General features: G+C 42.3%; 1 protein-coding gene across 10 annotated transcripts in view; it reads left to right on the top strand.

The window, feature by feature from the left end:
- CEP192 (centrosomal protein 192) overlaps positions 1-27,762 on the top strand; it is a 93,998-nt gene that overhangs the window by 28,648 nt on the left and 37,588 nt on the right. For 9 of the 10 annotated variants that reach the window (XM_019920758.3, XM_019920757.3, XM_033837517.2 and 6 more), the window contains 17 exons: positions 3,754-3,818; positions 4,385-4,594; positions 6,779-6,905; positions 7,512-7,630; positions 11,468-12,293; positions 12,383-12,509; positions 18,341-18,512; positions 19,542-20,415; positions 21,367-21,515; positions 22,943-23,173; positions 24,536-24,661; positions 24,854-24,997; positions 25,099-25,162; positions 25,584-25,723; positions 25,823-25,915; positions 26,468-26,586; positions 27,509-27,685. In XM_019920758.3, coding sequence (XP_019776317.2) covers positions 3,754-3,818; positions 4,385-4,594; positions 6,779-6,905; positions 7,512-7,630; positions 11,468-12,293; positions 12,383-12,509; positions 18,341-18,512; positions 19,542-20,415; positions 21,367-21,515; positions 22,943-23,173; positions 24,536-24,661; positions 24,854-24,997; positions 25,099-25,162; positions 25,584-25,723; positions 25,823-25,915; positions 26,468-26,586; positions 27,509-27,685 — 3,763 coding nt within the window. The remainder of the gene's footprint in view (positions 1-3,753; positions 3,819-4,384; positions 4,595-6,778; positions 6,906-7,511; positions 7,631-11,467; positions 12,294-12,382; positions 12,510-18,340; positions 18,513-19,541; positions 20,416-21,366; positions 21,516-22,942; positions 23,174-24,535; positions 24,662-24,853; positions 24,998-25,098; positions 25,163-25,583; positions 25,724-25,822; positions 25,916-26,467; positions 26,587-27,508; positions 27,686-27,762) is intronic. The other variant, XM_073790473.1, reaches the window with a different exon arrangement.

Here is a 27,762-nt window from a genome sequence, read left to right as displayed (position 1 = left end):
TCCCAAATTCCCATTGACCTTGGAATGGATTGTGTTTATACCTACTTTGGAATGCTGTGTAGCAATGGGAATGAAGGATGTGTAGCTACTTGCGGCAGCGTGATGAATTTCACAAACATGTTGAATGAGATAAGGCTGACTAGCAATATATGCCGTGTATGTAGCCAGCTCTGTGGAGTAAGAAGCAAGGATAGTGGCTACCCTCGGGTTGGCATGCCATGACAGGAGGCAAGCTCAGGGGGCGTTTTGGGTGCTGGCATGTTTTCTTTCTTGATCTGGGGTGTTGATCTGGCAACACAGATGTGTTCAGATTGTGAGAATTCATTGAGTTGCACACTTATGTACACTTTCTAATGTATATTATACTTTGGTAAAAAGTTTTTAAAAGTTAGTGATGAAGCTGAGAAAAAAATTTGCAATTCATATTACAGAGTGAGGACCCATTTCCCAAATATGTAAATTGTGCTAATAAACAAGAAAAAGACCAACTACTCAGTGTAGAACTGGGCAAAGGGTGTAAACAGCTTATAGAAAAGGAAATTAAAAGTCAGTTCCCCTGGGAACTATTCTTCAGCTACACCTGCACAGATATATAGGATGTGTGTGTACATTGTTCATCATCACAGAAGGTTGGAAGCAACGTGGATGTACAAAACAGGGACTAATTAGATAAGGTACATCCATACGAGGGGGTACCCTGTGGCCGTAATAAAAGGAAACGGAGCTCTTTAGGTACTGGTAAGGGAAAGATCACCAAAATAAATTATTTAAAATCTTATTCCAACATTTGCATAAAGAGGTGGAAGAAGGGAAGACATACATATTTGTAAATACATACAGTGGAAAGATTAAAAAAAAGAAACTAATTACAGGGCTCCCTAGCTACTTGTAGAACTCAAAGGTCAGTAGGTTCTCAACTAGTGAGGGGTTTCACGGGGTGCTGCATATGTTGGTTGCTTCTGGAGGTATGGGAAGTGGGGCCAGTGATGAGGGAGACTTGCAGTATTGTATTCTGTTACGTCTTTTGGTTAATTTCTAAGAACTCTTTTTTTTTGCGGTACGTGGGCCTCTCTTGTGGCCTCTCCCATTGCGGAGCACAGGCTCTGGACGCGCAGGCTCAGTGGCCATGGCTCACAGGCCCAGCCACTCCATGGCATGTGGGATCTTCCCGGACCGGGGCATGAACCCGCGTCCCCTGCATCGGTAGGCAGACTCTCAACCGCTTTGCCACCAGGGAAGCCCTAAGAACTCTTTATTGAAGCAGAATGTACCTATGCCTTCTGCATTTAGAACTATGTGGGCATGTTACTATTAAAGGAGAAATATGATAAAATAGATAGTGGAGGAATTTCATGAAACCATCTGTGTGGTTAGGGAATGAACAGAAGCTGAGTAGGAAAGGATGACTAGCACTGGTGGTGAGGAAATGGAGAAGATGATTATTGAAAACTATGGAAAAGTTTGATGGGAGGAACAAAGGATGAAGTAGTCAAGGGGAATTGGGCTGGGGGAGCGTGAATGGAATGGGAGACTTTATACGACGGGAAAAGAAATGTTGAAAATGTAAGAGGAGATACTCAGAAGAGGAAGCTTGGACCAAGGGCATAATTTTATAATAACAAGGCAGTTTTATTTATTTATAAATGAATAATTTAATTTTTTGGCTGTGCCGTGCAGCTTGTGGGTTTTAGTTCCCTGACCAGGGATCGAGCCCATGCCCCCTGCAGTGGAAGCACGGAGTCCTAACCACTGGACCTCCAGGGAAGTCCTCAAAGTAGTTTTGAATGAAACTTAAAACTTCCCCATTCCCACTTCCCCATTTCTGCCTCCCCCTCTCTGACAGCTCAGCCATGTGAGCTGCCACTTCTGCTTGTGGCCTAGGATTTAAACATCGGGCAGGGGATGGGGAACGGTATTGCTGCTTCAGAATTTAACAACAAAAGCGTTCAGGTGGCACTGGAGAGGACTGTGGTTGCAGATTTGGCAAAAAATTGGGCAGAGATTCTTGTAAGAAATGAAGTTCTGCTTTTTTATAATCTGTGAGTGATTTCTGATGAGCATACATGGTAACAATGTCACTGTAGACTTTTCTTTAATTGAAGAGTCTTAAAGTCCAGAGAAAAAGTACTCAGGAGTATAATAAAATAGCATTTGGAGCTGTTTACTTAATGATTTTAAAAATACAATATTTTAACTCATTGAAGTAAATTAAGTTTTTCTGGGTTACCTTCTTACGATCTGATTTCCTATTTACCCTCTCCTGGCTTTTAGATTTGGTTGGTTGATACTTTTCACACTTTAGAGCAGTGGTTTTTAACACTTTGAGTCATGGACCCCACAGAGAATCTTCATAGAAAAATATTTCCTGTGGAAGAAGGAAATATTGTGACTTCTGGAGCTTCCTGGCTCTCCCGATGCTCGTTCATAGACTTGTAGGCTCAGAACGTGTTTATGTGGGAGGTGGTGGGATCGCAAAGTAAGGAACCAGCACTGCCCTGACAAGTCAGAATCCTGAGCTACTTCTGGTGGGTGTTCTCCTCTCCCTGCTGGAAACAGCCTCCTGTGTCTGTTCTCATTTTGTCTCTCAAGGTGTTAGTGTTGGGCCCTCAGGGCTTCCAGAAGGGTAGTTTGGATTGGGTTAGAGTAGGGACATCTATCTTGTTTGGGCCACGAGTGGACTGTCCCTTCTGGGTTGCTGTTCACTCCTCCCCTTCCAGCCACTGTCTGGAAGCACCAGGCAGAGGTAGAATGGGTAGCAGATGGGAAGTCCAGAGTCTAACCTGCAGACTTTTCTGATTCAGCCAACATGTTTAAAATCCTTTTAAATTCGAATGCCTTGAGCAGGATCATTTGCTGTTCAGCCTGCCTCTGTCCTCTCTCCCCATTGTGTTACACCTGGCCCTCTGCTCACTTACCACAGCCTTGTGGCCTTGGCCTAGAGATGGAGGGCTGCGTGCCCATTGGTTTCCCTAAGGTGAACTGAGTTGCTCATTCGGAACTTTGAGGGCAGACACTGGGTGAACACTTGTTCCTGTTTGCCTAGGCTATGGGGTTTGCTGGGATGTGGGATATTTCCTTTCAAAAACTAGGACAGGGGCTTCCCTGGTGGCGCAGTGGTTGAGAGTCCGCCTGCCGATGCAGGGGACACGGGTTCATGCCCCGGTCCGGGAAGATCCCACATGCCGCGGAGCGGCTGGGCCCGTGAGCCATGGCCGCTGAGCCTGCGCGTCCGGAGCCTGTGCTCCGCAACGGGAGAGGCCACAACAGTGAGAGGCCCGCATACCGCAAAAAACAAAAACAAAAACTAGGACAGTCCTGGGTGCTGGGACAAACAGGTAGTTGGCACCCCAGCAGACATCTTCATGACAAATTTACATAGTGGCTTGTCCATCTGATGTTCCAGATGAAATTCCATGGGTATTCATGGGCAGGTACCTTAACTCATGTGTGCCAAACTGCAAGGCTGAAGTTAATGTGAATCTTTTATAAAAAGCTTACATTATAAAGCCCCATTAGTAAGTTAGGACAAGTTAATACCTGATGAAATCAATCACAGTAGGGTGTTTATTACCAAAAGTTTCAGAACCACATGCTCTTATTGTGCTTAATACAGATGCATCAGTTCTGTGATGGAAGTACTTCTTTCAGTTTTATTTCTTTAATATTTCATTTTCCTAACTATGTTATATTTATATGCTAGTATTTAATTAGGCATCAGTGCAATATAATTATAAAACTTATTCTTTTTTTAAGCTGATGCATTGGATTTGATTGCACAAGATGAAGAAGAATTTAATAAAGAGCATCAGTTTATGCAGGTTTGTATTTTATTGACATTAACCAAAGTTTAGAGTTTTTCTTGTATTTAAATGTAGGCAAAATGTTCATTTCTTTCTGAAAAGATACATAGTGAGTATAGAATTATATCTTGATTTTTCTCATGTTTAGACAATTTCTGCCTTTTCCTTCAGACTCTAAATTATTAATTGAGAAAAAGCTGGCATACTGAAATAGTGTTTATTAGTTCACTTAAAATTGCCTTAATAGGCTTCAAAGATATTGTTTTTTACCATGTTTTAAAATGAGGGAATTTAGTGCTATTCGTTTTTATTTGAAGATGTACTCCTTTCTAAAGATTTGTATTAATGACAATCAGTCTTTGACTTAAGCAATATGTTAAAACAATGCATATCATAACTCAGGTATTAAAAAATTTCTCTTTTTCTGGACTTTATTACCTTTATTAGCTGCTTAAGCTTGAATTTGTCCACATTTTAAAAAATTTTAAATATTTAAATTTCCTTAGTGAAATTTGTATTTTTATATATTAGAAAAACAGAAGGCTTGCTGGAGAAATGAAATGAAATGATGACTTTCTTCCTAGGAAGAAAATATAGATGCCCAGAACACTTCAGTTGCCCTAGGGGATACATCGTGGGGAACTTCAGTCAATTATGGTCTGTTGAGGAGATCACTTAGCACATCAGATTTGGACAAAGACGATGCCACTTATTTACGTCTGTCTTTAGGAGAGTTCTTTGCTCAAAGGTCTGAAGCTCTCGGTTGCCTTGGTGGTGGTTACAATGTGAAAAGAGTAAGTACCATGTGTTCTAGAAGTGGTTAAATTCACTTGCCCTTATGTTTTGAAGGTTATGATGGTGTAGCTAGATCAGAGTATCTTTAAAGCAGAGATAGGATAGGGACTGCATGGTGGAATAGTGGTAAAGAGCTTCAGTTTTTTAGTGGCTGTACCCTGACTGCAGTCCTAGCTCTGTCCTTTAACTAGTTCTGTGGCATGGAACAATGTATTTAACTCCTCTGTGCCTTGATTTTCCAATTTCTAGAATGGAATACTGCCTTATAGAGTTTTGGGGGGGGATACTGTGATAGTGCGCGTACAGTGTTTAGCACGGCCTCAAGTGCATTAAGTACTCCATCCCTGTTAGTTGCTGTTTCATTGGTTGCTGATGTTATATCATTGGTTGTGGGAAGAATTCAAAGATTCATTTTTTAAACCTCTGGTCTAAAAACATGTTTTGAAATATAGGAGTGTTTTGGTTTTTTAAAATGTACATGTAAAAAGTTTTAAATGCAAGTGATAGTGGTAGATTGTATGAAGGAGTGAGGAGAAGCTGTGTCGCCTGTGAGGGTCAGAGTGGTGTCTGAGGAGGGGCACTGGGGTGGTGCCCGAATGGTGGGGAGGAGGCAGCGTGTTCCCAGAAAAGTCTTGGAGGTGGGAGCTGGAGGGTATATCGGAGAAGCAGAGAGTAGGCCCACAGCTCGTGTGAGTGGGCTTCGGGTCGGTGGTCTGATGGCAGAAGTAGACAAGGGCCAGGTCATGAGGGGCCCTTGCAGGGCTCGGGTTCATCTCAAGGAAACTTGCTTGGAGGCAGGGTGCCTGGCCCATCTCCAGGTGTGACAGGAGCCGGGTGGAGGAGGTTCCTGAGCTTCAGAGGAGGAGAAGCAGGCAGAGGCTTAGCACGTGGCGGAGATGCCATGAAGGCCGAGGCCTAGGATGGCAGTACGGAAACAAAAGTTCTAGGGTTCAGGATTTCCTCTGGAGGTAGAGTCGAAGGACCTGTTGGTGAATTTCATGGAGGGACATAGTGCTGTCGGAGGGAGTGTGTATTAAAGTAGGATTTCACTAAGAGTATAATTTTAAACAGCTAGGGTGTTAGAAGTTGACTTACAGGAAAATTTGAAACTGAACTGCGGGTCCTGTCTATGCAGTGAATTAAAGAATGAGAGTAAATACTTAGGCAGATTTTTCTGCCTGGATGGATTGGTTTTGACATTATAAGAGAAGTTGAAGCATAACTGAATTCCTTTCTGAACAGCTGGACAAAACACCATACAGTGGAAAGATGGATCTGTCATTTTGTATTAGTTATGAAATGTTACTTGGTTCAAGTTGCTGGATCAAGGGAGGAAATCCTCGAGTGAAGATTGATCAAAAATTGAGTGCATTAGTGAATTTGCTTTTCAGGTCTATCATGAGAGCTCTGGAAGGAAGCCAGGTGGGAATTCCCTGCCCTTGAGCAAGGTCCGTGAATGTGACCTTCTGAACGCTCATCTAGGGCAGTAGGAATGTATCTCATCTTAATACAGATTTTCAAGGACATACTTATTGTGTAAAATAAAATACGCTTGTAAGTACTGTAAGTTCCAGGAAGGCAGGAAGTTTTATATCTTTTTTCTCACTGACATGTCACTGATGATTATTACCAGTGCCTGACACATAGCAGGTGCTCAGTAACAATTACTGGAGGAACAAAGTATCATTTCTGGGTTGTTTTAATTTGGATTTCTTAGTAAGGGCAAATTATTTGATAATATTCATTCTGATGATTAAAGATAGCTAGCAGTAAGGAAATAAAAGGTCCTGTCTGGACTTGTAAAGTTCATTTCTAGTAATTTATGTTATTTTGTGTTTTTTTGTTTGTTTGTTTTTGGCTGCGTCGGGTCTTGACTGCAGTGCGCGGGCTTCTCTCTAGTTGCGGCATGTGGGCTCAGTAGTTGTGGTGTGGGGTCTTAGTTGCCCCATGGCATGTGAGATCTTAGTTCCCTGACCAGGGATCGAACCCGTGTCCCCTGCATTGGAAGGTGGATTCTTAACCACTGGACCACCAGAGAAGTCCCAACATACGTTTAAATGGAAAAATCAGAATCATTTTGTTGAAATCAATTTTAGCTAGGTTACCACTATTAGGATAAAATAGTCTAGAATTTCTCAAAGCAGTTGAAAACTAAGGAAATAATTGGCATGTTTATTTTGTAGCCATCATTTGGTTATTTTATTAGATCACCAGAGAAGAGAGAACCTATTGCTCTAATAAGAAAATCAGATGTATCAAGAAGTAATTTGGAGAAAGAAATGGCTCATCTTAACCATGGTCTATTTTCAGGTAATGGATTAAATGAAGTTTTTTTTTAACCTGTAAGTTAGTGGTTGTGTGATCATGTTCTTTATGTGGAAGAAAGTAATGTATATACCACTTTGAATTTTTTGAGTATTAGTTACAGATTTGATTTTTATATAACTTCACATTGCCTTTTCAATCTAAAGTAGAAACAAGTCAGCCAAAATTCACCTAAATCCTTTTGTAAAAACAAAAGTAAATGAAATACAATCTGTTCAAGTGGTTGGGTTAACTTTGGCCTATTAAACTGCTGAGTTAATGAATTTTAGCTATTATATTTATTATTTAGGTGGACTTTTAAAGAGAAGTTCTCAGATTTGGACTGTGATAGTATAAATATGATAAATATTGTGATGAATATTTAAAATCAGACTTTCTTGGTTAACATAACAATTATCAAGCAGCTACTTTTTGCTAGTATAATGCCTCGTGCATTGTATCATGAAATTGTATAAAATGTGCTTTAGTCCTTAAAGAGCCTATATTCCAGTGGGGGGTGGGGGGGTTGGGATATTTAGTGGTCCTTATCCCACGGATTGTTTCTGTGAGATAGTATATAGATGTAAGTTGAATATTACATATTTTCTACAGGAGATTTAAAGGCACAGCTAAGTGAAGGATCAGTTACACTTCAGGCTGAAGAACTGGAGAGTATTTCACAAGTGGATGAAAATGATGTGACATTAACTGCCAATAAAGGGAAAACAGAGGTATTTTAAGCCTTTCATGAAGGAAAGCTAAAACCTCACTGTCATAATTCTCATACAAGATCAAGATAAAGTCACATGTAAAAAATGCATAACATTTTTCTTACTCAATTTTATTACAAGTATCCTTTAAATATTATCAGTGTACAATAAATGTACGAAGAGTTTATAAAACAAACTTACAGTCAGTGAGTTATCACAGCTTATACACCCATGTACACCCCAGGTCAGGAAAGAGAGCGTTGCCCACAGCCCAGGAGCCATTTTTTTGTTCCTCCTGAACACTACTTCCTCCTGTCTGACCTATGACACTGTATCAGTTTCACCCGTTTGTGAACTTTATACACAAGAAATCATGTAGTAGCATATATATATATTTTTTAAATATAAATTTATTTATTTGTTTATTTTTGGCTGCGTTGGGTCTTTGTTGCTGCGTGCGGGCTTTTCTGTAGTTGCAGTGAGTGGGGGCCACTCTTCGTTGTGGTGAGCGGGGGCTACTCTTTGTTGCGGTGCATGGGCTCCTCATTGCATTGTGGTGGCTTCTCTTGTTGTGGAGCACAGGTTCTAGGCACGTGGGCTTCAGTAGTTGTGGCTTGTGGGCTCTAGAGCGCAGGCTCAGTAGTTGTGGCGCACAGGCTTAGTTGCTCCGTGGCATGTGGGATCTTCCCAGACCAGGGATCGAACCTGTGTCCCCTGCATTGGCAGGCAGATTCTTAATCACTGTGCCACCAGGGAAGTCCCAGTAGCATATATTTGTCTTCGTTTTTTTCCACTTAGGTTTGCAAGATGCAACTGTGATAAGTATAATAGTTAATTTTCATTGCTGTATTGTATTCTATTACGAATATTCTGTCATTGATATATTCACCCTACTGTTGATGGATATTTGGGATCTGTCTTATGTCAATATGACACTGTTAAAATAGTGTAGTTTTATAGTAGGTCTTGATATCTAGCAGAATAAGTCTTCCCCTCTTATTTTTCTTTAAAAGTATCTTGGCTGTTCTTGTTCTTTACATTCCCATATATATTTTGAAGTCAGATTGTCACCTTTCACAACCAACTAGCAACCCTGCTGAGCTTTAAGTTGGGATTGTGTTTAATCTGTAGAACGGTGAAACTGACATCTTTATAATATTGAATCTTCTAATCCAAGAAGATTACAGGTCCCTCCATTTAAGTTCTAATTCCTCTCTGTATTTTTTTTTTTTTTTTTTTTTTTTTGAGGTACGCGGGCCTCTCACTGTTGTGGCCTCTCCCGTTGCGGAGCACAGGCTCCGGACACGCAGGCTCAGCAGCCATGGCTCACTGGCCTAGCCGCTCCGTGGCATGTGAGATCTTCCTGGACCGGGGCACGAACCCGTGTCCCCTGCATCGGCAGGCGGACTCTCAGCCACTGCGCCACCAGGGAAGCCCTCCTCTCAGTATTTTATGGGGCTTTTTTTGTGCAGAGATTTTAACACATCATTTGTTAGATTTCTTTCTGAATTGTTTGAAGTGGTGTTTTAATATTATCTTTCTGAACTTAATTTTCCCTTTGTTGTGGCTAAACAGAAATACGTGTTTTTTAATATACTTACCTTATATCCAGCAAGCGTGCTAAATTCATTTTTATTTATGGATTCTTTGGATTTTTTCTGTATATGCACTTACATTATCTGAGAATACCAACAGTTTTGTTCCTTTCTAATTTTTATACCTTCATTTCTTTGTCTGGCCTTACTTGACTGCATCTTAGAACAGTGAATAGAAGTGGTGATGTTGGGTTTCCCTGACTCAGAGGGAAAATTTTCAATAGTATTTTGTCTTTAAATTTGATGGATGCTCTAGGTTTTTATTTATCATCAGGTTTTTTAAATTCCCTTCTAATATTTGTTTGCTAGTTTTATTTTAATTGATAAGGAGGTTGAATTTTGTCCAGTGCTGTTTTGCATCTATCTAGGTGAACATGAGTTTTCTTTTGGTGATGTGGTGAGTTACATGACATGGTTTTGAATATTAAAGCTGCTCTTCTCCACTTGGGTCATGATACATTATCATTTTTATAGATGGTTGGATTCAGTTTGATAATAATTTATTTAGAATTTTGCATATGTGTTCACAAGTGGGTTGATGCTCTTTCTTACCATGTGCTTGTTTGGTTTTGGTACCAAGGTTTTGCTGGTCTCATTTTTCTTATTTTCTGGAAGGTTTTTGTAAGACATACTAATTTTTTTTAATTAATTAATTATTTTTGGCTGTGTTGGTTCTTCGTTGCTGCACGCTGGCTTTCTCTGGTTGCGTTGAGCAGGGACTACTCTTCGTTGTGTGCGGGCTTCTCCTTGTGGTGGCTTCTCTTGTTGCAGAGCATGGGCTCTAAGCACGCGGGCTTCAGTAGTTGTGACACGTGGGCTCAGTAGTTGTGGCTCGGGGGCTCTAGAGCATGGGCTCTAGAGTGCAGGCTCAGTACTTGTGGCGCATGGGCTTAGTTGCTCCGCAGCATGTGGGATCTTCCCAGACCAGGGCTCTAACCCGTGTCCCCTGCATTGGCAGATGGATTCTTAACCACTGTGCCACCAGGGAACCCCCTGTCCATTGGATTCTTAATTTTTCATTGTATTTTTTAATTATAGAATTTACATTTAGTTCTTTCTTGATAATTTCTAGTCTTCCGTTGAGTTCTTAATGTTGTTTTTAATTCCTTAAGTATGTTTTAGATTTAGATGTGTTTTAGACTCTGATAATCCACTGTCTGCAAGCCCCACAGTTGTGTTTTTCTGTGATGTGGGCCACATTACCTTGGAACATTGTGTGTCATTCATTGATAGAGGAGTGGACTTTTACAGGAAAAGTTGCTGAAATATTTGAGGCCATGGGAGATCTTCCAGGCAGGATTTTTGGCTGCTTCTGAGCGAGGAACAGTAGCAGTCTCAGGTTGCTTTAATTCAGCTATTGGGATTGAGCTGATTGGAGCTTGGCCTCCAGTCCCCCTGAGGGCCACCTTTACTCCTAGGGAGTAGCCCTCTGTGGTCTCGTCCTAAAGCATGGATGTTTACCATGGTCACCGCCTTCCCCTCATCACTGGCAAACTCTGAACCTGATTTTTGTACCCTTACTCCCATAGAGCAGCTTTTCTTAGCTTCTTTTTAAAAAATTATTGTTTCAAAAAAGATTTTCTTAGCTTCTTAAGCTTCCTGATGTCTTAGCAGTAGCTTCTTCCTAAAGCAGCTACCCTGGGGTGGAGCATCCCTGGGACTGGGCTCACCTCTATGGGATGGTCTCTTCTCTTGGATTTTGGCCCCATAGTTTTTTATTCCTTTTTTGGCTCTCCAGCGCCTTCTAAGAGATGTTTTCGGATATGCTGTCTAGTTGCTGTCAGCAAGAGTTGGTTTGCATCACTTAGTCTGCTATTACTAGAGGCAGAAGTCTTAATTTGCATTTTTTAATATTGCTTTGCTGTTGGTTCCATTTCATTATTTTACCCCTGGTTTCTATTTATGTCTTGCTTATAAATCTAACAATTGAATGAGATTACCAATAATCATAATTGCAGTCACTGTGGCTCAATGGCTTCTCAATTTCAGTATTTCAATTTTTTGGTTTTAAATTATTTTCTGATTCAGTTTTAGCATTTCTTTAACTCCTGAAGGGTTTTTTTTGAACAACTGATGAACCGACTTTGTAAGTGACCGAGTACTCTACAAATCAAGTTGATAGCAGCTATCTTTTTTCATTAGGAGGTTTAACTGGTATACCATTAATTTCTTGTTGCCGTCAGATCTTATGTAGCACTTACAAATAAAGCTTAAACTAATATGTGCTTGTCCATGGAACTGATGTGAACTTTCTCATTTCTAGGACACTTTCCTCATCAACAGCAAACCCCAGAGACGCACAGGCGAACTGCCTAGCGGTGGTGATTCTGTGCTGAGGATAAGCACCATTGCTTCTGCCATCGCAGATGCATCAGTGAACGCTGACCCCTCCCAGCTCGCTGCCATGATCAAGGCACTTTCAAATAAAACCCGAGAGAAGACTTCTCAGGACGATGGTAAACAAAAGCACTGTTCGGCTGTGTCTCATTTCTTACCTAATGAGCTGGAAAAAAGTAATGGATCCAACGCATTTGATATGGAGAAATACCTTAAAAAAACAGAAATTAGTAGATATGAAAGTGGAATGGACTTTTCAAGAGCTGGTGTGTCTGATGCTTGGGATTTATCTTTGTCCAAAGAACGGACTACACATGACATCCATGCAGTGGACCTGGGTGCTACTAGCATAAGTGTAAGGGAGCCAGAAGAAGACACAGCAGCTGGTTTTTATGGTGAAAATGGAGAGAGCGTGGACCAGGCATCACTGAGAACGATAAACTCTTCAAATTCAGTTCTTACAAATATGGGAGAGAGAGAGGGTACAGGGGTTGATGTGAAGACACATTCCATTGACCATAAATCACCAGATTCTGGTGATGGTGAAAAAGCTGCCTCCGTATCCATTCCAGCCCTTGATAGCTCATTAGTCAGGAACCCCAGGGTAGTATCCCTCTGGCTGTCAGAAGAGCATGAAGACACACAGAATAGTAGAAAATATCAGAGGCAAAATGAGTATGATAGTGAGACAAGTAACAGTGAAAAGCATGTGACTTTTGAAAACCATTCCATAATCTCACCTAAAAGTGTTGGTAAGTGTCAGAGTAATTGGTCACATTCAAAAAATTACACAGAGTGTTTTTTTTTTCTGTTCTCATTGGAAAATACACCTTTCTGGTAGATTTGAAAAATCCCTCTCCTGAGTGTGGTGGACGTGGCTCGGAGGATGACCAGGATAGCTTCCGACCTTCCACTTCTCCACTGAGTCATTCTTCTCCTAGTGAGATTTCTGGAAATAGTTTATCAGGGTAGGTGCTTAACCTTTTTTTTTTTTTTTTAAGTAATAAAATACATGCTCAGTGTAGGAAAATTGGAACAAAGTGTAAAGAAAATTAGTTATCTATAGCTTCGTCTCTCAGAAGTAACTGTTATAAATATTTTGTGAACTTCTTTCAAGATAGTTTTCTTTGCAAATTTTCATACCCTGCTTTTTTCACTTATTAAAATAATTCCTACATTTAAAAGAAAATTAATGTTATAGACTGCATAATGAATCTGTCACATTTTATTTGGTGCTTCTGGTCGATACTGGTGATACTATATTTTACCTTTTTTGTTTGTTTGCCATTTTAATGATACTGAGATGAACAGCTTTGCTTATAAAATTTTTCCTGTGTTTTAACTGATTTCCTCAGAAGTGAAATTACCAAGTCAGGGATAAGAATATTTTCAGGCTCTCTGGATTAGCAAACTATTTTCTAAAAGAGTCTTAAAGACTTGCACTCTTACCATCTTTGTTTGTTGAAGGTGTGCTGTTTTCTTATCAGCATTTTAAATAACTTTTAATTTTGGATTTTTTTTTATCTTACAGTATTATTTGTGTTTTTAATACTAATGAGATTGATAAGTGCTTTTTCAAAGGTTAGGATAAGAATCCTAATATTTTACATGTTTTAGCACAACCTGTAGGGTAACTTAAGCTTCAAGTTATAAGATCTTTTTAGTTTTTCAAAAATGCCTTAAGTCAACATTGTTTCAAAAGTTTACACATACACAGGTATATGTGTGTGTCCATAGAACTTTGAACAGTGTGAATGTAATGCTTCATCAGATGTGTTTGTGTATTTGTGTATAAATGTGCACGTGTGTGTGTTTCCCTCCATTAAGCTCATTGTCTGCCTCGTTCTCCAGTCCTCTAACCAGGAGCTGCTATTGCTGGTTTCTTAGGTTTCCTTCTGGTCTTTGTTTGTGCACATACACAGATATGAGTGTATATTCTTATTTTCATCCCTCTTTATAGTCAATAGAGGATCCTTTACACACTTCTTATGTTTTGCTACACAAGGTTACTTATCCCAGCCTTATCTGTATTACTTTGCACGCATGCAGATGTATTACAGGATAAATTCTTGGAAATGAGATTGTTGGGTCGAAGAGTATATGCATTCACGTTCCTATTTAAATTAGTACAACCCTCTGTAGAGGTTGTGTTAGTTTAATTTTCCACCAACAGTTTAGGAAAGAGCTTGTTTCCCACAACCTCACCAACAGAATGTTTATCAAACTTTTTGTTGACAGTCTGATAGGTGAAAAAAAACTATTTCAGTATAACTTTAAATCATGAGTGATGATGAGCATCTTTTCCTTTATATTTCCTTTTGTATCATATATCTATTCATGTTTGTTGCCCATTTTTCTCATGAACTGTTAGTCTCTTTTGTCTCCATTTCTCGGAGCCCTTGACGTATTAGGGAAAGTGGGTAGCCCTTTGTTTGTGACATGAGTTATACAGTTCCTAGTCTTTAGAAAGTTTTTTCCTTTCTTGTATTTTTTGCTCTCCCGGATACTTAGCTCTAGCTTACCCACACCATTTCTGATGAATATGCAAAATCCAGGAGCATCTTGGGAAACACATAATAGGTAACTTGGATATCAAATATAATTTCAATTTGTTTCAAACTATTGAACATTTATGATAATTTCACTGCTTAGGTAAAATTTTCTGCTTATTAAAATCTTTCCATAGAGGAACATATAAAAGATCTTTTATAAAGCCATAAAAGAAAAAATCCATAGATTTAATAAAATAAACTTTCTGTATGGCAACAGTTTTTGCCTCAGAATTGACTTGATCTTTTTGTAAGCTTTATGCCAAAGATGCTTTCAAGTCTAATAAGATCTTTCAAGTCTAGTAACCTTGTTAGGCTATGTCTCTATGTTGACCTCATGGCCACCTTGCCCTGTCACACAGCACCCTTTCAGTATGTGGAGTCAAGCATTCTTTTATTTAGGAAAGGTTTTTTTTTTAAATTACTTATTAAGATATTGGTCCTGACCCCAGGAACTCTAGTCTTGCATATGTGGGATCTGCATTTATTTTGTTTGTAATCCTTTCTTTAAGAACTTATTTTAGAATAATTGTAGATCCACGGGAAGTTGCAAAGATAGTATAGAGAGACCCCATGTCCCTCCCCAGCTCCCCCAGATGCTGCACAGAATCACCACTTGTGCAATCACTTGTCCTGGGCAGGGCAAGTGGGTAGAATTGTGTCATTTTATCACAGGTGTGAATGTGTGTAACCACCTCCACAATCAGAGACATAGAACTTTGCCATCACCACAGTGACCTGCCTCTTTCTTACTTTTTCATTTTGTTTGCATTTCACATTTCTGATTTCTAGATTCCTTGTAGTATTTTCTTTTTTGTTTCTTAACCCCCGTGTACTTTCCAGTTTCATCTTGTTTTCTATGATCTTGACATTTTAAAAAATTGTATATGAAGGCATTTAATAACAACTGTAAGTGCTCTATAAAGACATATTGTTATGATTTTTTTTCCTTCACCTGCCCTTTACTGCATGATCAGAGACAGAATGCTGGGCTGGATGGTCTCAGTTTTGGACCCACCTGTTTTTTCTTTTGCCCCTAAGAAAATACACTTATTCATTAAGTGTAGGAAACATATCTTAGGGGGATACTGAACTTTCTCATGAACTTGGTCAGATATTTTGAATGAGAGCGTCACGTTGACCTTTCTAAAGTGACTGTTGGTGGGCTTCCTTCTCCCTACGGGTCAGCCACCTGCACCCACACCCCCACCTCTCAGCCACGGCCAGACTGCAGCCTTAGGGGGAAAGAAACTGGACACCAGCAGATTCTGAGGTTCGTTCTCCTGTCCCTTCTCCTGCTGCATGATAGGCGTTCCTGCCGAGGCCGAGCATCCAGCTCCATTTTATCTTCCTGCTTTCGCTCATCTCCTTTTTTTCTCATCAGCTTAAATGAACATGCTGGCGTCTTGTGGCTGATTTTCCTGCGCACAGTTCTCTCTTCCACTGAGGAGACTTTGTTTCCTGTTGCCTGTGACTCCCTCCTCCTCCTGCACCCAGCAGCTGGTACTGCCTCTCTGGGCATCCATGCTTGTTTTCTTTTTCCTCATCTTTGTGCTTTTTTTTTTTTTTTTTGGTCTGTTTGTTTAAATTTTTTTATTATTTTATTTTCTGGCTGAGTTGGGTCTTCGTTGCGGCACGCAGGATCTTTTGTTTTACCGTGCAGGCTCTTTATTGCGGCGTACGGGCTTCTCTCTAGTTGTGGCGGGCAGCTTTTCTCACTCTAGTTATCTCGCGCGGGCTCGCATGGGCTCTGTAGTTTGCGGCACATGGGCTGTCTGGTTGAGGCACACAGGCTCAATAGTTGTGGCGCACAGGCTTAGTTGCCCCGAGGCATGTGAAATCTTGGTTCCCCGACCAGGGATCGAACCCACATCCCCTGCATTGGAAGGCGGATTCTTTACCACTGGACCACCAGGGAAGTCCCTCATCTTCGTTTCTTTATGTGTTCTCCCTGTGTTGCGGGGTAGCCGAGCTGTTCAAGTGTTTATCCTTTATATCACTGATTTTCTGTAGCATCAGCTATGCTTTCATGGCTTCCAATGTGGACATTCATTTTGTATTCATTTCTTTTTATTGAAATCCTTCTTGTACTTTTGTATTATGGTAAAATGAGTTTCATGGGTTTTTTTCAGGTTTTTCCAGTTCATTAAGTTTTTTATGTAATTTTTTAAAATATTTATTTATTTATTTGATTCTGCCGGGTCTTAGTTGCGGCAGGTGGGCTCCTTAGTTGTGACATGCGAGCTCTTAGTTGCAGCATGTGGGATGTAGTTCCCTGACCAGGGATCGAACCTGGGCCCCCTGCATTGGAAGTGTGGAGTCTTAACGACTGTGCCACCAGGGAAGTCCCATACTCATTAAGTTTCTTAATATTCACGGTGAAATGTTGGTCAGAATGTTGATCTGTTGAGTGGCCACATCTTTCTGGTGAGAGCCCTTTATCTACTGAGTTTGCTGCTCACCAGTTTTCCTGCTGGCTGGTCTTCCAGCGTCCAGCCAGCTTCCAGCAGGTCCATAGTGCTGATTTAGAGCTTCTAATTCCAGAATTGCCTTGAGGTTCTGTGTGGCTGGCACCTTGGCAGTTTTTGGCTTCCTTTGGAGTCTGACATCTGGACTGAAATTTCTCTTCTTTTGTTTGTGTGTTCTTACAGTTCACTTCTCATTGCTTGAAGTAATACAACCTAAATGCATTCGTTCATTTCGACCAAAGGAGCTAGACTCAGCACGTACCCCAGTACCCAGAACTCTTTTCCTGCTGCCCCATGGTGTCTGTGTGAGTATGTGTGTGCATGTGTGTGTGCGCATGTGCATACAGAACCCACGCAGGTGCATGTAATTCAGTGACTAAAGAGGACCTGAAGCAATTTGGTTAATATTTTGTCTCCATTGGTTAGAGATTCACTAACTAGTATTGTGTCAGGGCTGTCTTGATTTGGTCCTTTTAAAAATCCAGAATTCAAAATAGGATTTTCTCTCTGTGTCCGCTGGCCACCTGAGTATTCTGAACTTTGTGCACAAAAATGATGGGTAAAATTCAGTCAGATTAAGGGCTGACTTGAAACTAAATGGCAGAGTATTCAGGGGATGCGGCAGCTGTTTCCAGAGGCGGCTGTGACGGTGTTTCCCACCCAGTGTGATTTTGCACTCTGCCTTGAGGGGCAGCTTGGCCCTCTCCTCTGTTGGGCTGGCCTGGCCCTGTGCTGGGGACTACCTGACAGAATATGGCACATGTATTAAATAGATGCAGGAGCTTATTATTTATTGCTTTATAACTTTTTTTTTACTTAATATATTCTGAACATCTTTCTGAGTCAATGGTTAGTAGTCAACAGCATGATTTAAAACAGCTACATAGTGTTTTATTGTGTGTCTGTGCCATAATTTCAATAGCCTCCTTTCTCCTACATGACGTTTAAGATTGCCTACGTTTTATTGATAGTGATATATGATGTATCCTTTTAGCGAATCTTTATAATTAGCACTAATTTTTTTCTTAGGATTAATCTCTAGATGTATAACACCTGAGTCAAGGGGCTTTTGCTATGCATGCTTGATAGCTCAGCCGAGAGTTGCACTGCTCCTATTCCTGCCCGTGGTGTGGCTCTTCCCATCTCTTTGATTGTTTTCATCTTTGCTCTTTTTTTTTTTTTTTAACAATCTGTATCAAAGATCTTTATTTATTTTTGCGGTACATGGGCCTCTCACTGTTGTGGCTTCTCCTGTTGCGGAGCACAGGCTCCAGATGCACAGGCTCAGCGGCCATGGCTCACGGGCCTAGCCGCTCCGTGGCATGTGGGATCTTCCCGGGCCGGGGCATGAACCTGTGTCCCCTGCATCGGCAGGTGGACTCTCAGCCACTGCGCCACCAGGGAAGCCCCATCTTTGCTCTTTGAGGGCAGGAATTGGCGAGTGCTCTGCTCATTGCTCTATATCAGGTATTCAGTAAACTTTTGCTGAATGAACAGCTAACAATGTTATGTGACTGTATATGAAATTTATTAATGAAACTGCCAAACATTTTTCTTTTTCAGTAGCTTACCAGATACTTCATTCAGTAGGACTATGATTTACAGTTTTAGATAATTAAGGGTGAAAAGAATTGAGTCTAGGGTTGAGTTGTATATGGCAGCTGGGACAGACGGTAGTGCAGGTTGACAGGGTTGTAGGCAAGCAGGAAGGGCTTTCTGCCAGTGTAGACGATGTTAAGTGAAGGGATGGACAAGTCCAGGCACAGGTGTTCTCTCTTCCAGGTGTGCCCTGGAGTCTTTCAGTTCAGCAGCTCACCTGCAAAAGCACCCCTGTGAGAGGGAGTCATCCCAGCTGACGAGTCCACAGGCCAGCATCAGCAGGCTGACTTACATGTCTGAACGAGAGAGCACCTGTCCCGCCACGGCCTCAGATCGTGGCCTTAAGGACCACCAGGTGGGAGCACTTTTGTTATTTCTTTACTCAGGCTTCTGGAGCCGAAGTCTTACTGATGTAGGACTCAGACTTGAGTTCAGGCCTAATTTCTGTTGCTCTTTTAACTTTAAAATAAGTGTGTGTGTGTGTTTTGCTCGTGCTGGGTAGGCACTACAAGTACAAATATTTTAGCATCTGCCATCAAAAAGCTCTCAGTCTGGTGGAGGCCGTGCAAGACATGCCGTGTAGTGAAATGCACTGTGAGAGATTCAGGAGGCGACTGATAATCTGACCAGGTGGCGAGTCCAGTGAAGCTTGGTGGGAGGACTGTCTGGAATCAGGCATGGGGGAGGCAGGGAATTGCAAAACACGCTGCATTTGAGAGCCCCCAAGAAGTTTGGAATGGCTTCGGTGAATCATCTACATGGAGGAGGGGAGGCCAGACCACGACATCGTGGATGTAACATTTGGGAGTTTGAAGGCTCTTAAGTAGGACACAGACCTGCTCTGTGTTGTTTTGAAAGCTCCTTGCAGTGGAGGAGGCACTGAGGGGTGAGGTTAGAACCAGGAGGATTTGACACCAGACGGCCGGAGTTGTCAGGCGAGGGGCAGCACAGGCTCAGGCCAGGGTCATGGCCATGGGGGTGGGAGGGAAGCAGAGAGGTCTGAGAGATTTGTGTGGGAGAAGCTAGAATTTTACTACCTAGGTGTGTTTCGTGAACGTGACAGTGTTCAGTTTGTAATGAGCTGCGTATGACTTGCGGTGTGCAGTGCAGGCCTCCTCCGCTAAGCTGTGCCTAAACCTACCCACTAAGTTACTAAACAAAACCACTCGTTTCTTGTCCTGTAAATTAGGAAGAACAATGAATGCAGATTTTCTAACTTTTAATCCTGCATTTCACAGCCACTGAAGTACTTTGTATAAGCCGTCCTTTTTTCGGAGAGGTAACATCATGTAGATCTCTATTCTTTGAGAGTATATCAGCATGGTTTGCATTTGTAGTACTCACTTTATCTGTGGATAATTTCTAAACATTTTTTGTCACACAGAGTGATGTCCCCAGTACGTTGAGCACCACAATTATTCAGGCCAGTCCAGTTCCATCTCAGGAGCAGGCTCCGGATAAGTTGAGAGAAAAAAGTCCATTTCAAAGTAGAGGAAAAGGAGCGTTACCGTATATTATCCAGAAGAACTTGGACACAGAAAAAGAAACTGAAACTGCTTCTCTGAGTAGTGAACTTGAAGATGTAAAACCGAACTTTAGATCGAGAAGAGAGCTTTCCTCCAAAAGCGAAGATCTGTCAGAAACCACTGTGGCAGGTGTGACCTCAAATCCCAGTGAACTGGACCAGGTCAGCCTGGCTCTGCCAAGGGAGTTGGGCCTTGGCCAGTGGGCCCTGCCAGCCACACCGTGCCTCCCCGTGTCCCGCCAGGGGCCTGTGCCCGACAGTGGACGTGTGACTCCTGTAGACACGTCTGCTGCCGACAGTGCGTTCGTTGGCCAGGGCCCTCCCCAGACCTTCCCCAGCACCGAGGACTGCGGCCCTGCTCCCTCAAGGCAGCACGTGCCCACCTCGGGCCCCGCGCTCTCAGCACGCCGTCCCCTCCCAATGGCTCCCTGTGCCCAGCTGAGCTCAGGAGCACTGCCTCGGTGCCAGGCCGGCGGCGCCACAGCCTGTGGGCTTCCGGGAAACTGTCATCCTGCTGTCGTCACAGCAGAGCACATCCAGAACTCTGTGGCCATGGGCTTTTGTCTTGGACAGAACATCAGCTCGGAGTTGTTGGCTGCCTCTTCCCTTTGTAACCCGTATTCTAACGCCTTCAATCAGAGTCTTCTAAGTACAGCCAAACCTTTTACTGTGCAGTCTCTTGGTCCAAACTGTGGAATTGATCCATGGGATTCAGGAGTGATGTCAGGATTTGGTAAGATGCTTTCTTCTCTGCTACTGCTTGTTGGTTGCTGCTATTTAAAAACTGAATTTTCTCAATTGGGACCATAAAACTAGTTTGTTTTAAGGAGATACTGATTAGCCTGAATTGCTTGTAAACTTTTCTCTTTATCCTGAATTTGGAACACAGACCATAACGTATTTCTGTGCAAGGGTCCCTGAGTGGCCTTAGAAAAACATAAAAACTTAACGCGGGTAAAACTCCCACTGCCTTTGTCTTTCTGTTTCTCTCTTGTGCTCCAAACTTGGAATTCTATTGTTGGTTCAACTAGGAAACGTCTAGTATAGAATCACCCCCCTGAAGGAGGGAGTCTCCTGCCAGTTTTTAAGTCTTCAGGGGTGACTCGTGTGGGAGTGAGAGGCAGCACCCTTCCACTCCCGCCTGTAGTGGCTGAGCTGCCTGTGCTCGTGCTGATGGTCACTCTTGGGAGCAGAGCTTGGTGCTGTGCTTTCCTGACACGGTGCTCATGGCCACTGCAGCACGATCAGTTTTGCCTTCTTTTTCTTCTGAAGGAAATTCCACAGTCACCCCATAAGAATGGTGAAAAGCTTGGTCATCATGTTAAAAATCAGTTAGAGCCTCCATCATTTCTCATTAGGTTAGGCAGTGGCTTATATTTATAGGAGAAAAAGGGAAGAGATTACTGATAGCAATAACATCTAAGAGTTGATTAGCTGTAAATTTTTTAGTTTGATCAATTTTGATTGTTTTTCTTCATGGGCTGGTTGCCTCAGGAGAAAATTAGTGACCAGTCTCTGCTGAGGCGTATGCAGTGTTGGGGACTCCTATTTAGATCTGGGGCACTTTATAAAACCATAGCTCTCGGTGTCAACAGGTCGTCTTCTGTAAAAATTTCCATTTAACCAGTTGTGCTTTTGATGGGGTGTTGGGTATGCATTTTGACTCTGCTTTAACTCTACCCAGGGAAAGTAAGAGTGCCTGAGGAATTGAAGTTTCCTCATGCTTGCTGTATTGGCATCGCGTCACAAACCTACCTTAGTGTCCTGAATCCCGCCGACCGCTGGCTGCAGGTCAGCATCGGGGTCCTCAGTGTTAGTGTCAACGGTGAAAAGGTGAGCTTTCTGTGTCTTTCTCCTCTGACTTAGCGATTGCAGTACAATTAATGCTGAAGCTCTCCTTTGCCTAGTATTAGTACTTCCTTTTATACCAGGGAGCATGTCCACCACCATATACTTTGCACAGAATCGTTGGAATCGTATCTTTTTCTTGGTTCCCCTTTTGTTGCAGTACTTCCAGTGAAAGTGAAATCTGAATGTGTTTCTCAGATTTCATCAGGTGTTACTATTTATTTATTAACCGTTATGTTTCATTGTTACTTGTTTATAAAATCATGTAAATGTGCTTTTTGTGCTGTCGGCTTAAACCACTGACTGGAGCTCCAAGTTTCTGGTCTCTATGCGTTGTTTTTGTTAAATGTGATTGAGTATAAGTTATTGTCGTTTATTCCAAAGGAAAAAAAAAAAGAAACAAGTTACTCTTGCAACCTGTGCCTTCATTTAGTAAGTTAATTTATCTGATCATGTTCTTACATGATCTTTTGAAATACCTGGAAACACAGTTTTAACATTAGAGCAGGCGTCTCTTGCATGATCAGTTAAAGCTGCTGAGGTTCTAGACTCTAGACCCTGTGGGCCTTGGTGAGTAGGGAGAGTGGGAAAGAAGGTCAGCAGCTTCTTGCAGACAAACATTGGTGGACGGGTTTACTCTCCCCTCTTACGTCCTAGTGATAACCTTGATTTACTTGATAAAATAAGACTGTCTTCTCTCCCTCTCCCTTTCCCCAGCTTTTCCCCTCTGATCCTGAGGGTAGAGGAAAGGCAGGTGGTTGGAGGAAAGGGTTGAGGGTGAAAGGTGGTGAGATTGGAGGCCTTTTTAGGAGTATGTAGGAAGTAATGATGTCTCTGGAAGTGGGAGTAGAAAAGAAGATCCCTGTTCACAGTGAGGAGGGAGAGATTGGAGTGAGTCAGAATCGTAGACTTGGAGGCCTGACAGTGAACCTTGGAGATCAGTCTAACCCCCTACGTTACACAGCTGCAGAGACCAGGTCCCAGGTGATGTCCAGGGTGGGAGACAGGTCCCAGGGTGATGTCCAAGGCTGGAGGTGCTGCCATTTTCAGCACCCTTTTCAAAAAAAGTGAAGGTAAAAATAACGTATCTTCAAAAGTCCTTATGGGAGTTCCCTCGTGGTCCAGTGGTTAGGACTTGGTGCTTTCACTGCTGTGGTCCAGGTTCAGTCCCTGGTTGGGAACTAAGATCCCACAAGCTGTGTGGCATGGCCCAAAAAAAAAATTCCTTATAATTTTGACTAACTGTATTTTCCAGGTAATGAGTTATGAGGCCTGGGTATTTTTCAAGAGCTAACATATCTAGATTTGGTAGTTTGAGTGACTATGAAAAGGGATCTTAAACTAGTTGGTTCTTCTTCCTGATTTTCATTGTGAAGTTATTTCTTAACGGACCATGTGGCTCTTCTTTTAAGGTGGATCTTTCAGCTTATCCTTGTTTAGTTTTCAAGAATAAAGTCATCATAAGACCTCATGCCACAGAAGAGATAAAAGTGCTCTTCATACCGTCTGATCCTGGGATTTTCCGATGTATATTCAGCATTGCTTCTTGGCCGTTTTCAGCTGACGCAGAGACAGTGGCACAGGCAGAAGCACTGGCAAGCAGGGTTGTCCTCACCGCCATTGCCGAGACCCCCGTGATCGAGGTGACTGTTTGTAAGCAGGTCTTTGTCATACCTGGCATTTTAATGAGGCTGTTCAACCTTAGAAGTAAAATTTGGGTAAAATGAATTTGTGGATGAATGTGCCAAAAGTTATAATTGAGCTAAACATTACTCTTAATATTTTCTTATTCCAAAATTTAAAATTATTTCTGGAATTCCCTGGCGGTCCAGTGGTTAGGACTCTGCGCTTATACTGCCGAGGGTGCGGGTTCAGTCCCTGGTCAGGGAACTAAGATCCGGCAAGCCGCACAGCGAGGCCAAAAAAATTAAGATTATTTCTTTTGTTTTATAGAAGCACAGATATGCTCGCTAAGATGTTTGTAAGCAAAGTATAACGTTAAACCCTATTTTCCAGCTGGTTTCCATCATATAGTTTGATGTGTGTGGAGGAAAACACCACATTCAGATTATCCTCTTTTCTGTACCTGAAGACTGCTCACTGAAAAATTTCCTCTTGTACAGTTGCTCATTTTCTGGAAGTGAAAGAAATTGGGTCTAGCCAGGTTGGGGCAACAAAATGCTTGTGGGATTGCAGGCCTCTTTAGGACACTGGCTGTCAGCCCTGGCTGCACATCGGAATAACTGGGGTTTGTTTTTTAAAAAAATTTTAATTAATTAATTTATTTTTTGGCTGCATTGGGTCTTTGTTGCTGTGCGCAGGCTTTCTCTAGTTGCAGTGAGCGGGGGCTACTCTTCGTTGTGGTGTGTGGGCTTCTCATTGTGATGGGTTCTCTTGTTGCGGAGCATGGGCTCTAGGCGTGCAGGATTCAGAAGTTGTGGCACAACAGGCTCAGTAGTTGTGGCTCTCGGGCTCTAGAGCACAGGCTCAGTAGTTGTGGCACATGGGCTTAGTTGCTCCGAGGCATGTGGCATCTTCCCGGACCAGGGCTCGAACCCGTGTCCCTTGCATTGGCAGGCGGATTCTTAACCGCTGCGCCACCAGCGAAGTCCCTAGATATTATTGTAAACATTTTCAGTGTTGTCAGAGTTTGGACTAAATCCAAAAATGCCCACATATGTTTTGGAGGGAATTGAGAAGTCGGTAGTATAACAGTAGAGCTAGTGGAAGGGAGGCTGTGTGTTTTGTAAAGTTGTCAGTTTGTCTTCTCACAGTAACGCAGCTAAGCTGTTGCTTTGTTCTGTAGTGTATTTGGGTACGTGGACTACCTCAGAAAAATAATTTACTTGTGTTGAAAATAGGAATTGTAAAATAGCCCCAGGAGTCTTAGGTAAGTTTACCTGTAATGTTGACTATTTGTGGCTGGAAAGGGCAGTGATGTGAACATAAGCTGTGATATTTATTAATATATTGTTTTTATAAATCCCTTTTTTCCCATAATTTAGGTAGAAACAGAAAAGAAAGATGTTCTTGATTTTGGTGACTTGACTTATGGAAGCTGGAAAGCTCTGCCTTTAAAGCTGGTAAACAAGACGCACGCCAACATCCCAATTAGACTCATTATTAATGCTGTAAGTACTGTGCTTGGGGAGGAAACCTTTACAGAGCACACTGACTTAGAGTTGTAGATGCAGCTAGTAGAATCCTTGGCTAACTTCTCTTAGGAAAGTAGATATTTTTGTTAAGGATCTTTGAACAAATTTAGCATCACACCAACATGACACCATTGGCTCTACTGAAGCGGCTTCTCCTGTTTCTGACAGAACGCCATAGCCTGGCGCTGCTTCACCTTTTCCAAGGAGCCCATCCACACAGCTCTGAAAGCTGTTCCTTATGCCCATGCGATTGCTCAGCTGGCCGCCCCCTCGGTGATCAACCATCTGATGCCTGCCAGCGATGACGGACAGGTGAGCTGGGGGATTGAAGGACTGATTTAGAATTAAGGAGGAAGTTAAGTTTCCAACTACTTTTCTTTCACTGTGTATGAAAATATTTTTTTATTTTACAGGATCCAGAATTTCTGATAATTTGGGTTCTTTTCCATAGTCCAAAGAAACAGATGACTTCTTCAGGTATCATGTTTACGTTTTATGGGATTTTCTTTACTCCGTAGCTAAATAAACTACAAAGTTGAGGCTTATTTCTCCTGTCAGTAAATTGTCAAATATTTATTGTAATTTGTCAGATATTTTATGTTGTTTTCAAGCTGGGCAGAGAGCATGCTGTTTTGGGTCAAACCCATCCAATTCTGGATAATCCAAGCAAGTACCACTGAAAACGTTTTGGGGTCTTTTCTGTTAATTGATGTTACCTCCTCTACCAATTAGATGTTTTCTTCCTTTTTCTCCTCCACTCATTTCTGTTCCTCTCTGAGTTCTTTAAACAGTCATTTTAAGATTTTTTTGTGCCCCCTGATGGCATAGTGTTGGGCCATGTGTGGCATTTAGAATTAAATAACTCTGGTGTCTGAACTAAAAGAATGACCTTTTACAGAGATTCTAGACTCAGCAGAAGAATTCTTGGCAAGAGTTGATATAGAAGTTGATAGTCCAAACCCTACACCAGTCATTAAAAGTATCAATCTTCGAGCAAGAACAGGAATAGCCAGGATACACGCTCCGAGAGACCTACAGGTACCCTAAACTCCTCACTTTGCTGTTACTTTATGTTCAGGTTGATTTCATTCCAAGTGTGACATTTTTAAAACATGCCTGTTTTACCCCATCCTCTAGACTATGCACTTGTTTGCCAGTGTGGCTTCCTCAACAAGGCAGTACTTACCTTTGAAAAATGCTGGGAATATTGATGTCCACTTGGACATCAAGGTAAGAATTTGTGTCTGAGGCTGTAACTTATTTCCTCGGGCTGAGACTGTGAGTGTCTCCTTGGGTTCTGAAGGTTGCTCTGCTGTTGACCTTGTTCAAGGGCTGGGGGCATTGGCAGGGGTGGTCAGACAGAAGAATCTGAGCCCGGGCTTTCAGAGCTGGTGTTACACGAGCATAAAACAGATGGTTAGGAAGTTCAGCTGGGATGTCTAATGTAATAGGTACAAGAACCAAGCTCTAGATTAGTTCCTGAAGACCGAGTCATCCTGTGGCTGGGTGGAGGAGAGGGAGCCACATGTGTAGACATCATTTCTGAGTTGTGTGGCTGAGTGAGGGGGTGTTGGTGGCCAGGAATTAGGGATGGGACAGGGGATAGTTTGTTATGGAAGAGAAGAAAGATATATCCTTTCCAAGAAAGTAAGATGGCGGGGCATTGCTGGGCAGGGAGGGAGTAGAATACCCAGTTGTGGTCAGTGAGAGAGACAAGGCACGTGAGTGTGTGAAAGCCATGTCTGCAGGTCAGCGTTGACTTATAATTATGTAAATACTTAGATCCCAGATCAAGGAAGTCACTTTTCAGTGGATCCAGAGAAACTATTCCTTAAACCTGGAGAAGAGCACGAAGTTATAGTTTCATTTTCTCCAAAGGATCCCAAAGCCTGTGAGGAAAGGTAACGTAGGACTGTTGATCATGGCGAATTTGTGCTTATTTAGGTGTGCTCCGGTCCACAGCCTGAGGGACAGAGTACACGCCTCACCTCGCCTATACAGCACCGCTTCACCTCTTTCCTTTAGCCTCAGATCTTTCTGCTTACTGAAAATCTCCTTTTAAACCAGCTAGCTGACTAGAAAGTAAGAAATCACTATTTTCAAGTATATTCTAACAAAAGTAAATAATAACACGTCAATCTTGATGTTTCTCACTAACTTCTTCTCTCTCACCAAGGAAATCTTCAGTTGACCTTGTCAGTTGTTAAAGATACAACTGACAGTTGTATCTTTTCCAGGCCAGTGACTTTTTGGCACCCAAATCATAAGTGAATATCACTTTACAGTGGTCGGAGCACCCTTGTCACCAGCTTTTGAACTTGCTTGATAAATGTAGCTTAGCCCGCTGTCCTCAGACGCACGTGGCCCATCCCCTGCCTGATTGCCGAGCCCCCTGCCTGATTGCTGAGCCCCCTGACTGGTTCCTGAGCCCCCGAGTGCCTCACTGTCCTCCGCCTGCTTGGCCCTGGGTGCAGAGGTGCTGGCTGCTCGGACGCGAACACTTGTGCCGGGAGGACTCGCCTGCACCTGCCCACCGGGGTAGCACCCCCACCCAGGAGGCTTTCCTCATCCCTTCCCAGATCCCTCCCTGTCTCCTGTGACCCATACACTTCTCTCCCGCTGTGCTCATGGCATGGGCCTGTGGCATGTACCCGTCTCCTTCTCTGTCTGTTTTCTCCTCTGGAATGTAAGCTGTGAGGGTGAGAATGCAGTGTAGCCTCAGCACCGACCAGCTCAGTCTCTTGGACGAAGGAAGCGCATAGGACAATAGTTGTCAAAAGAATTGAATTCTGAATATTGAACTTAGATGGTTTTCTTTGTTAGGATCTTGAAAATATTTGTGCAGTCGTTTGGCCCTCAGTATGAAGTGATGTTAAAAGGTGAAGTAGTTTCTTCAGGAAACAAGCCTCTGACGCCTGCATCTTGCTGCTCAGATATTCCTTTGATTTTATCCAACAAGCAGTTTCTGGCGTGGGGAGGTGTCCCCCTGGGCAGGACACAGTGAGTATACACTGTAGCTGTTATCACATAATGCTAGTCTTCCCTGTGTTGATGATGACCATGTTAATGTTTTTAGA

The sequence above is a fragment of the Tursiops truncatus genome, chromosome 13, assembly GCF_011762595.2.
Source record: "Tursiops truncatus isolate mTurTru1 chromosome 13, mTurTru1.mat.Y, whole genome shotgun sequence".
NCBI lineage: Eukaryota > Metazoa > Chordata > Mammalia > Artiodactyla > Delphinidae > Tursiops > Tursiops truncatus.
The sequence above is the reverse complement of the archived record's forward strand: the minus strand, read 5'-3'. Positions and strand labels throughout refer to the sequence as shown.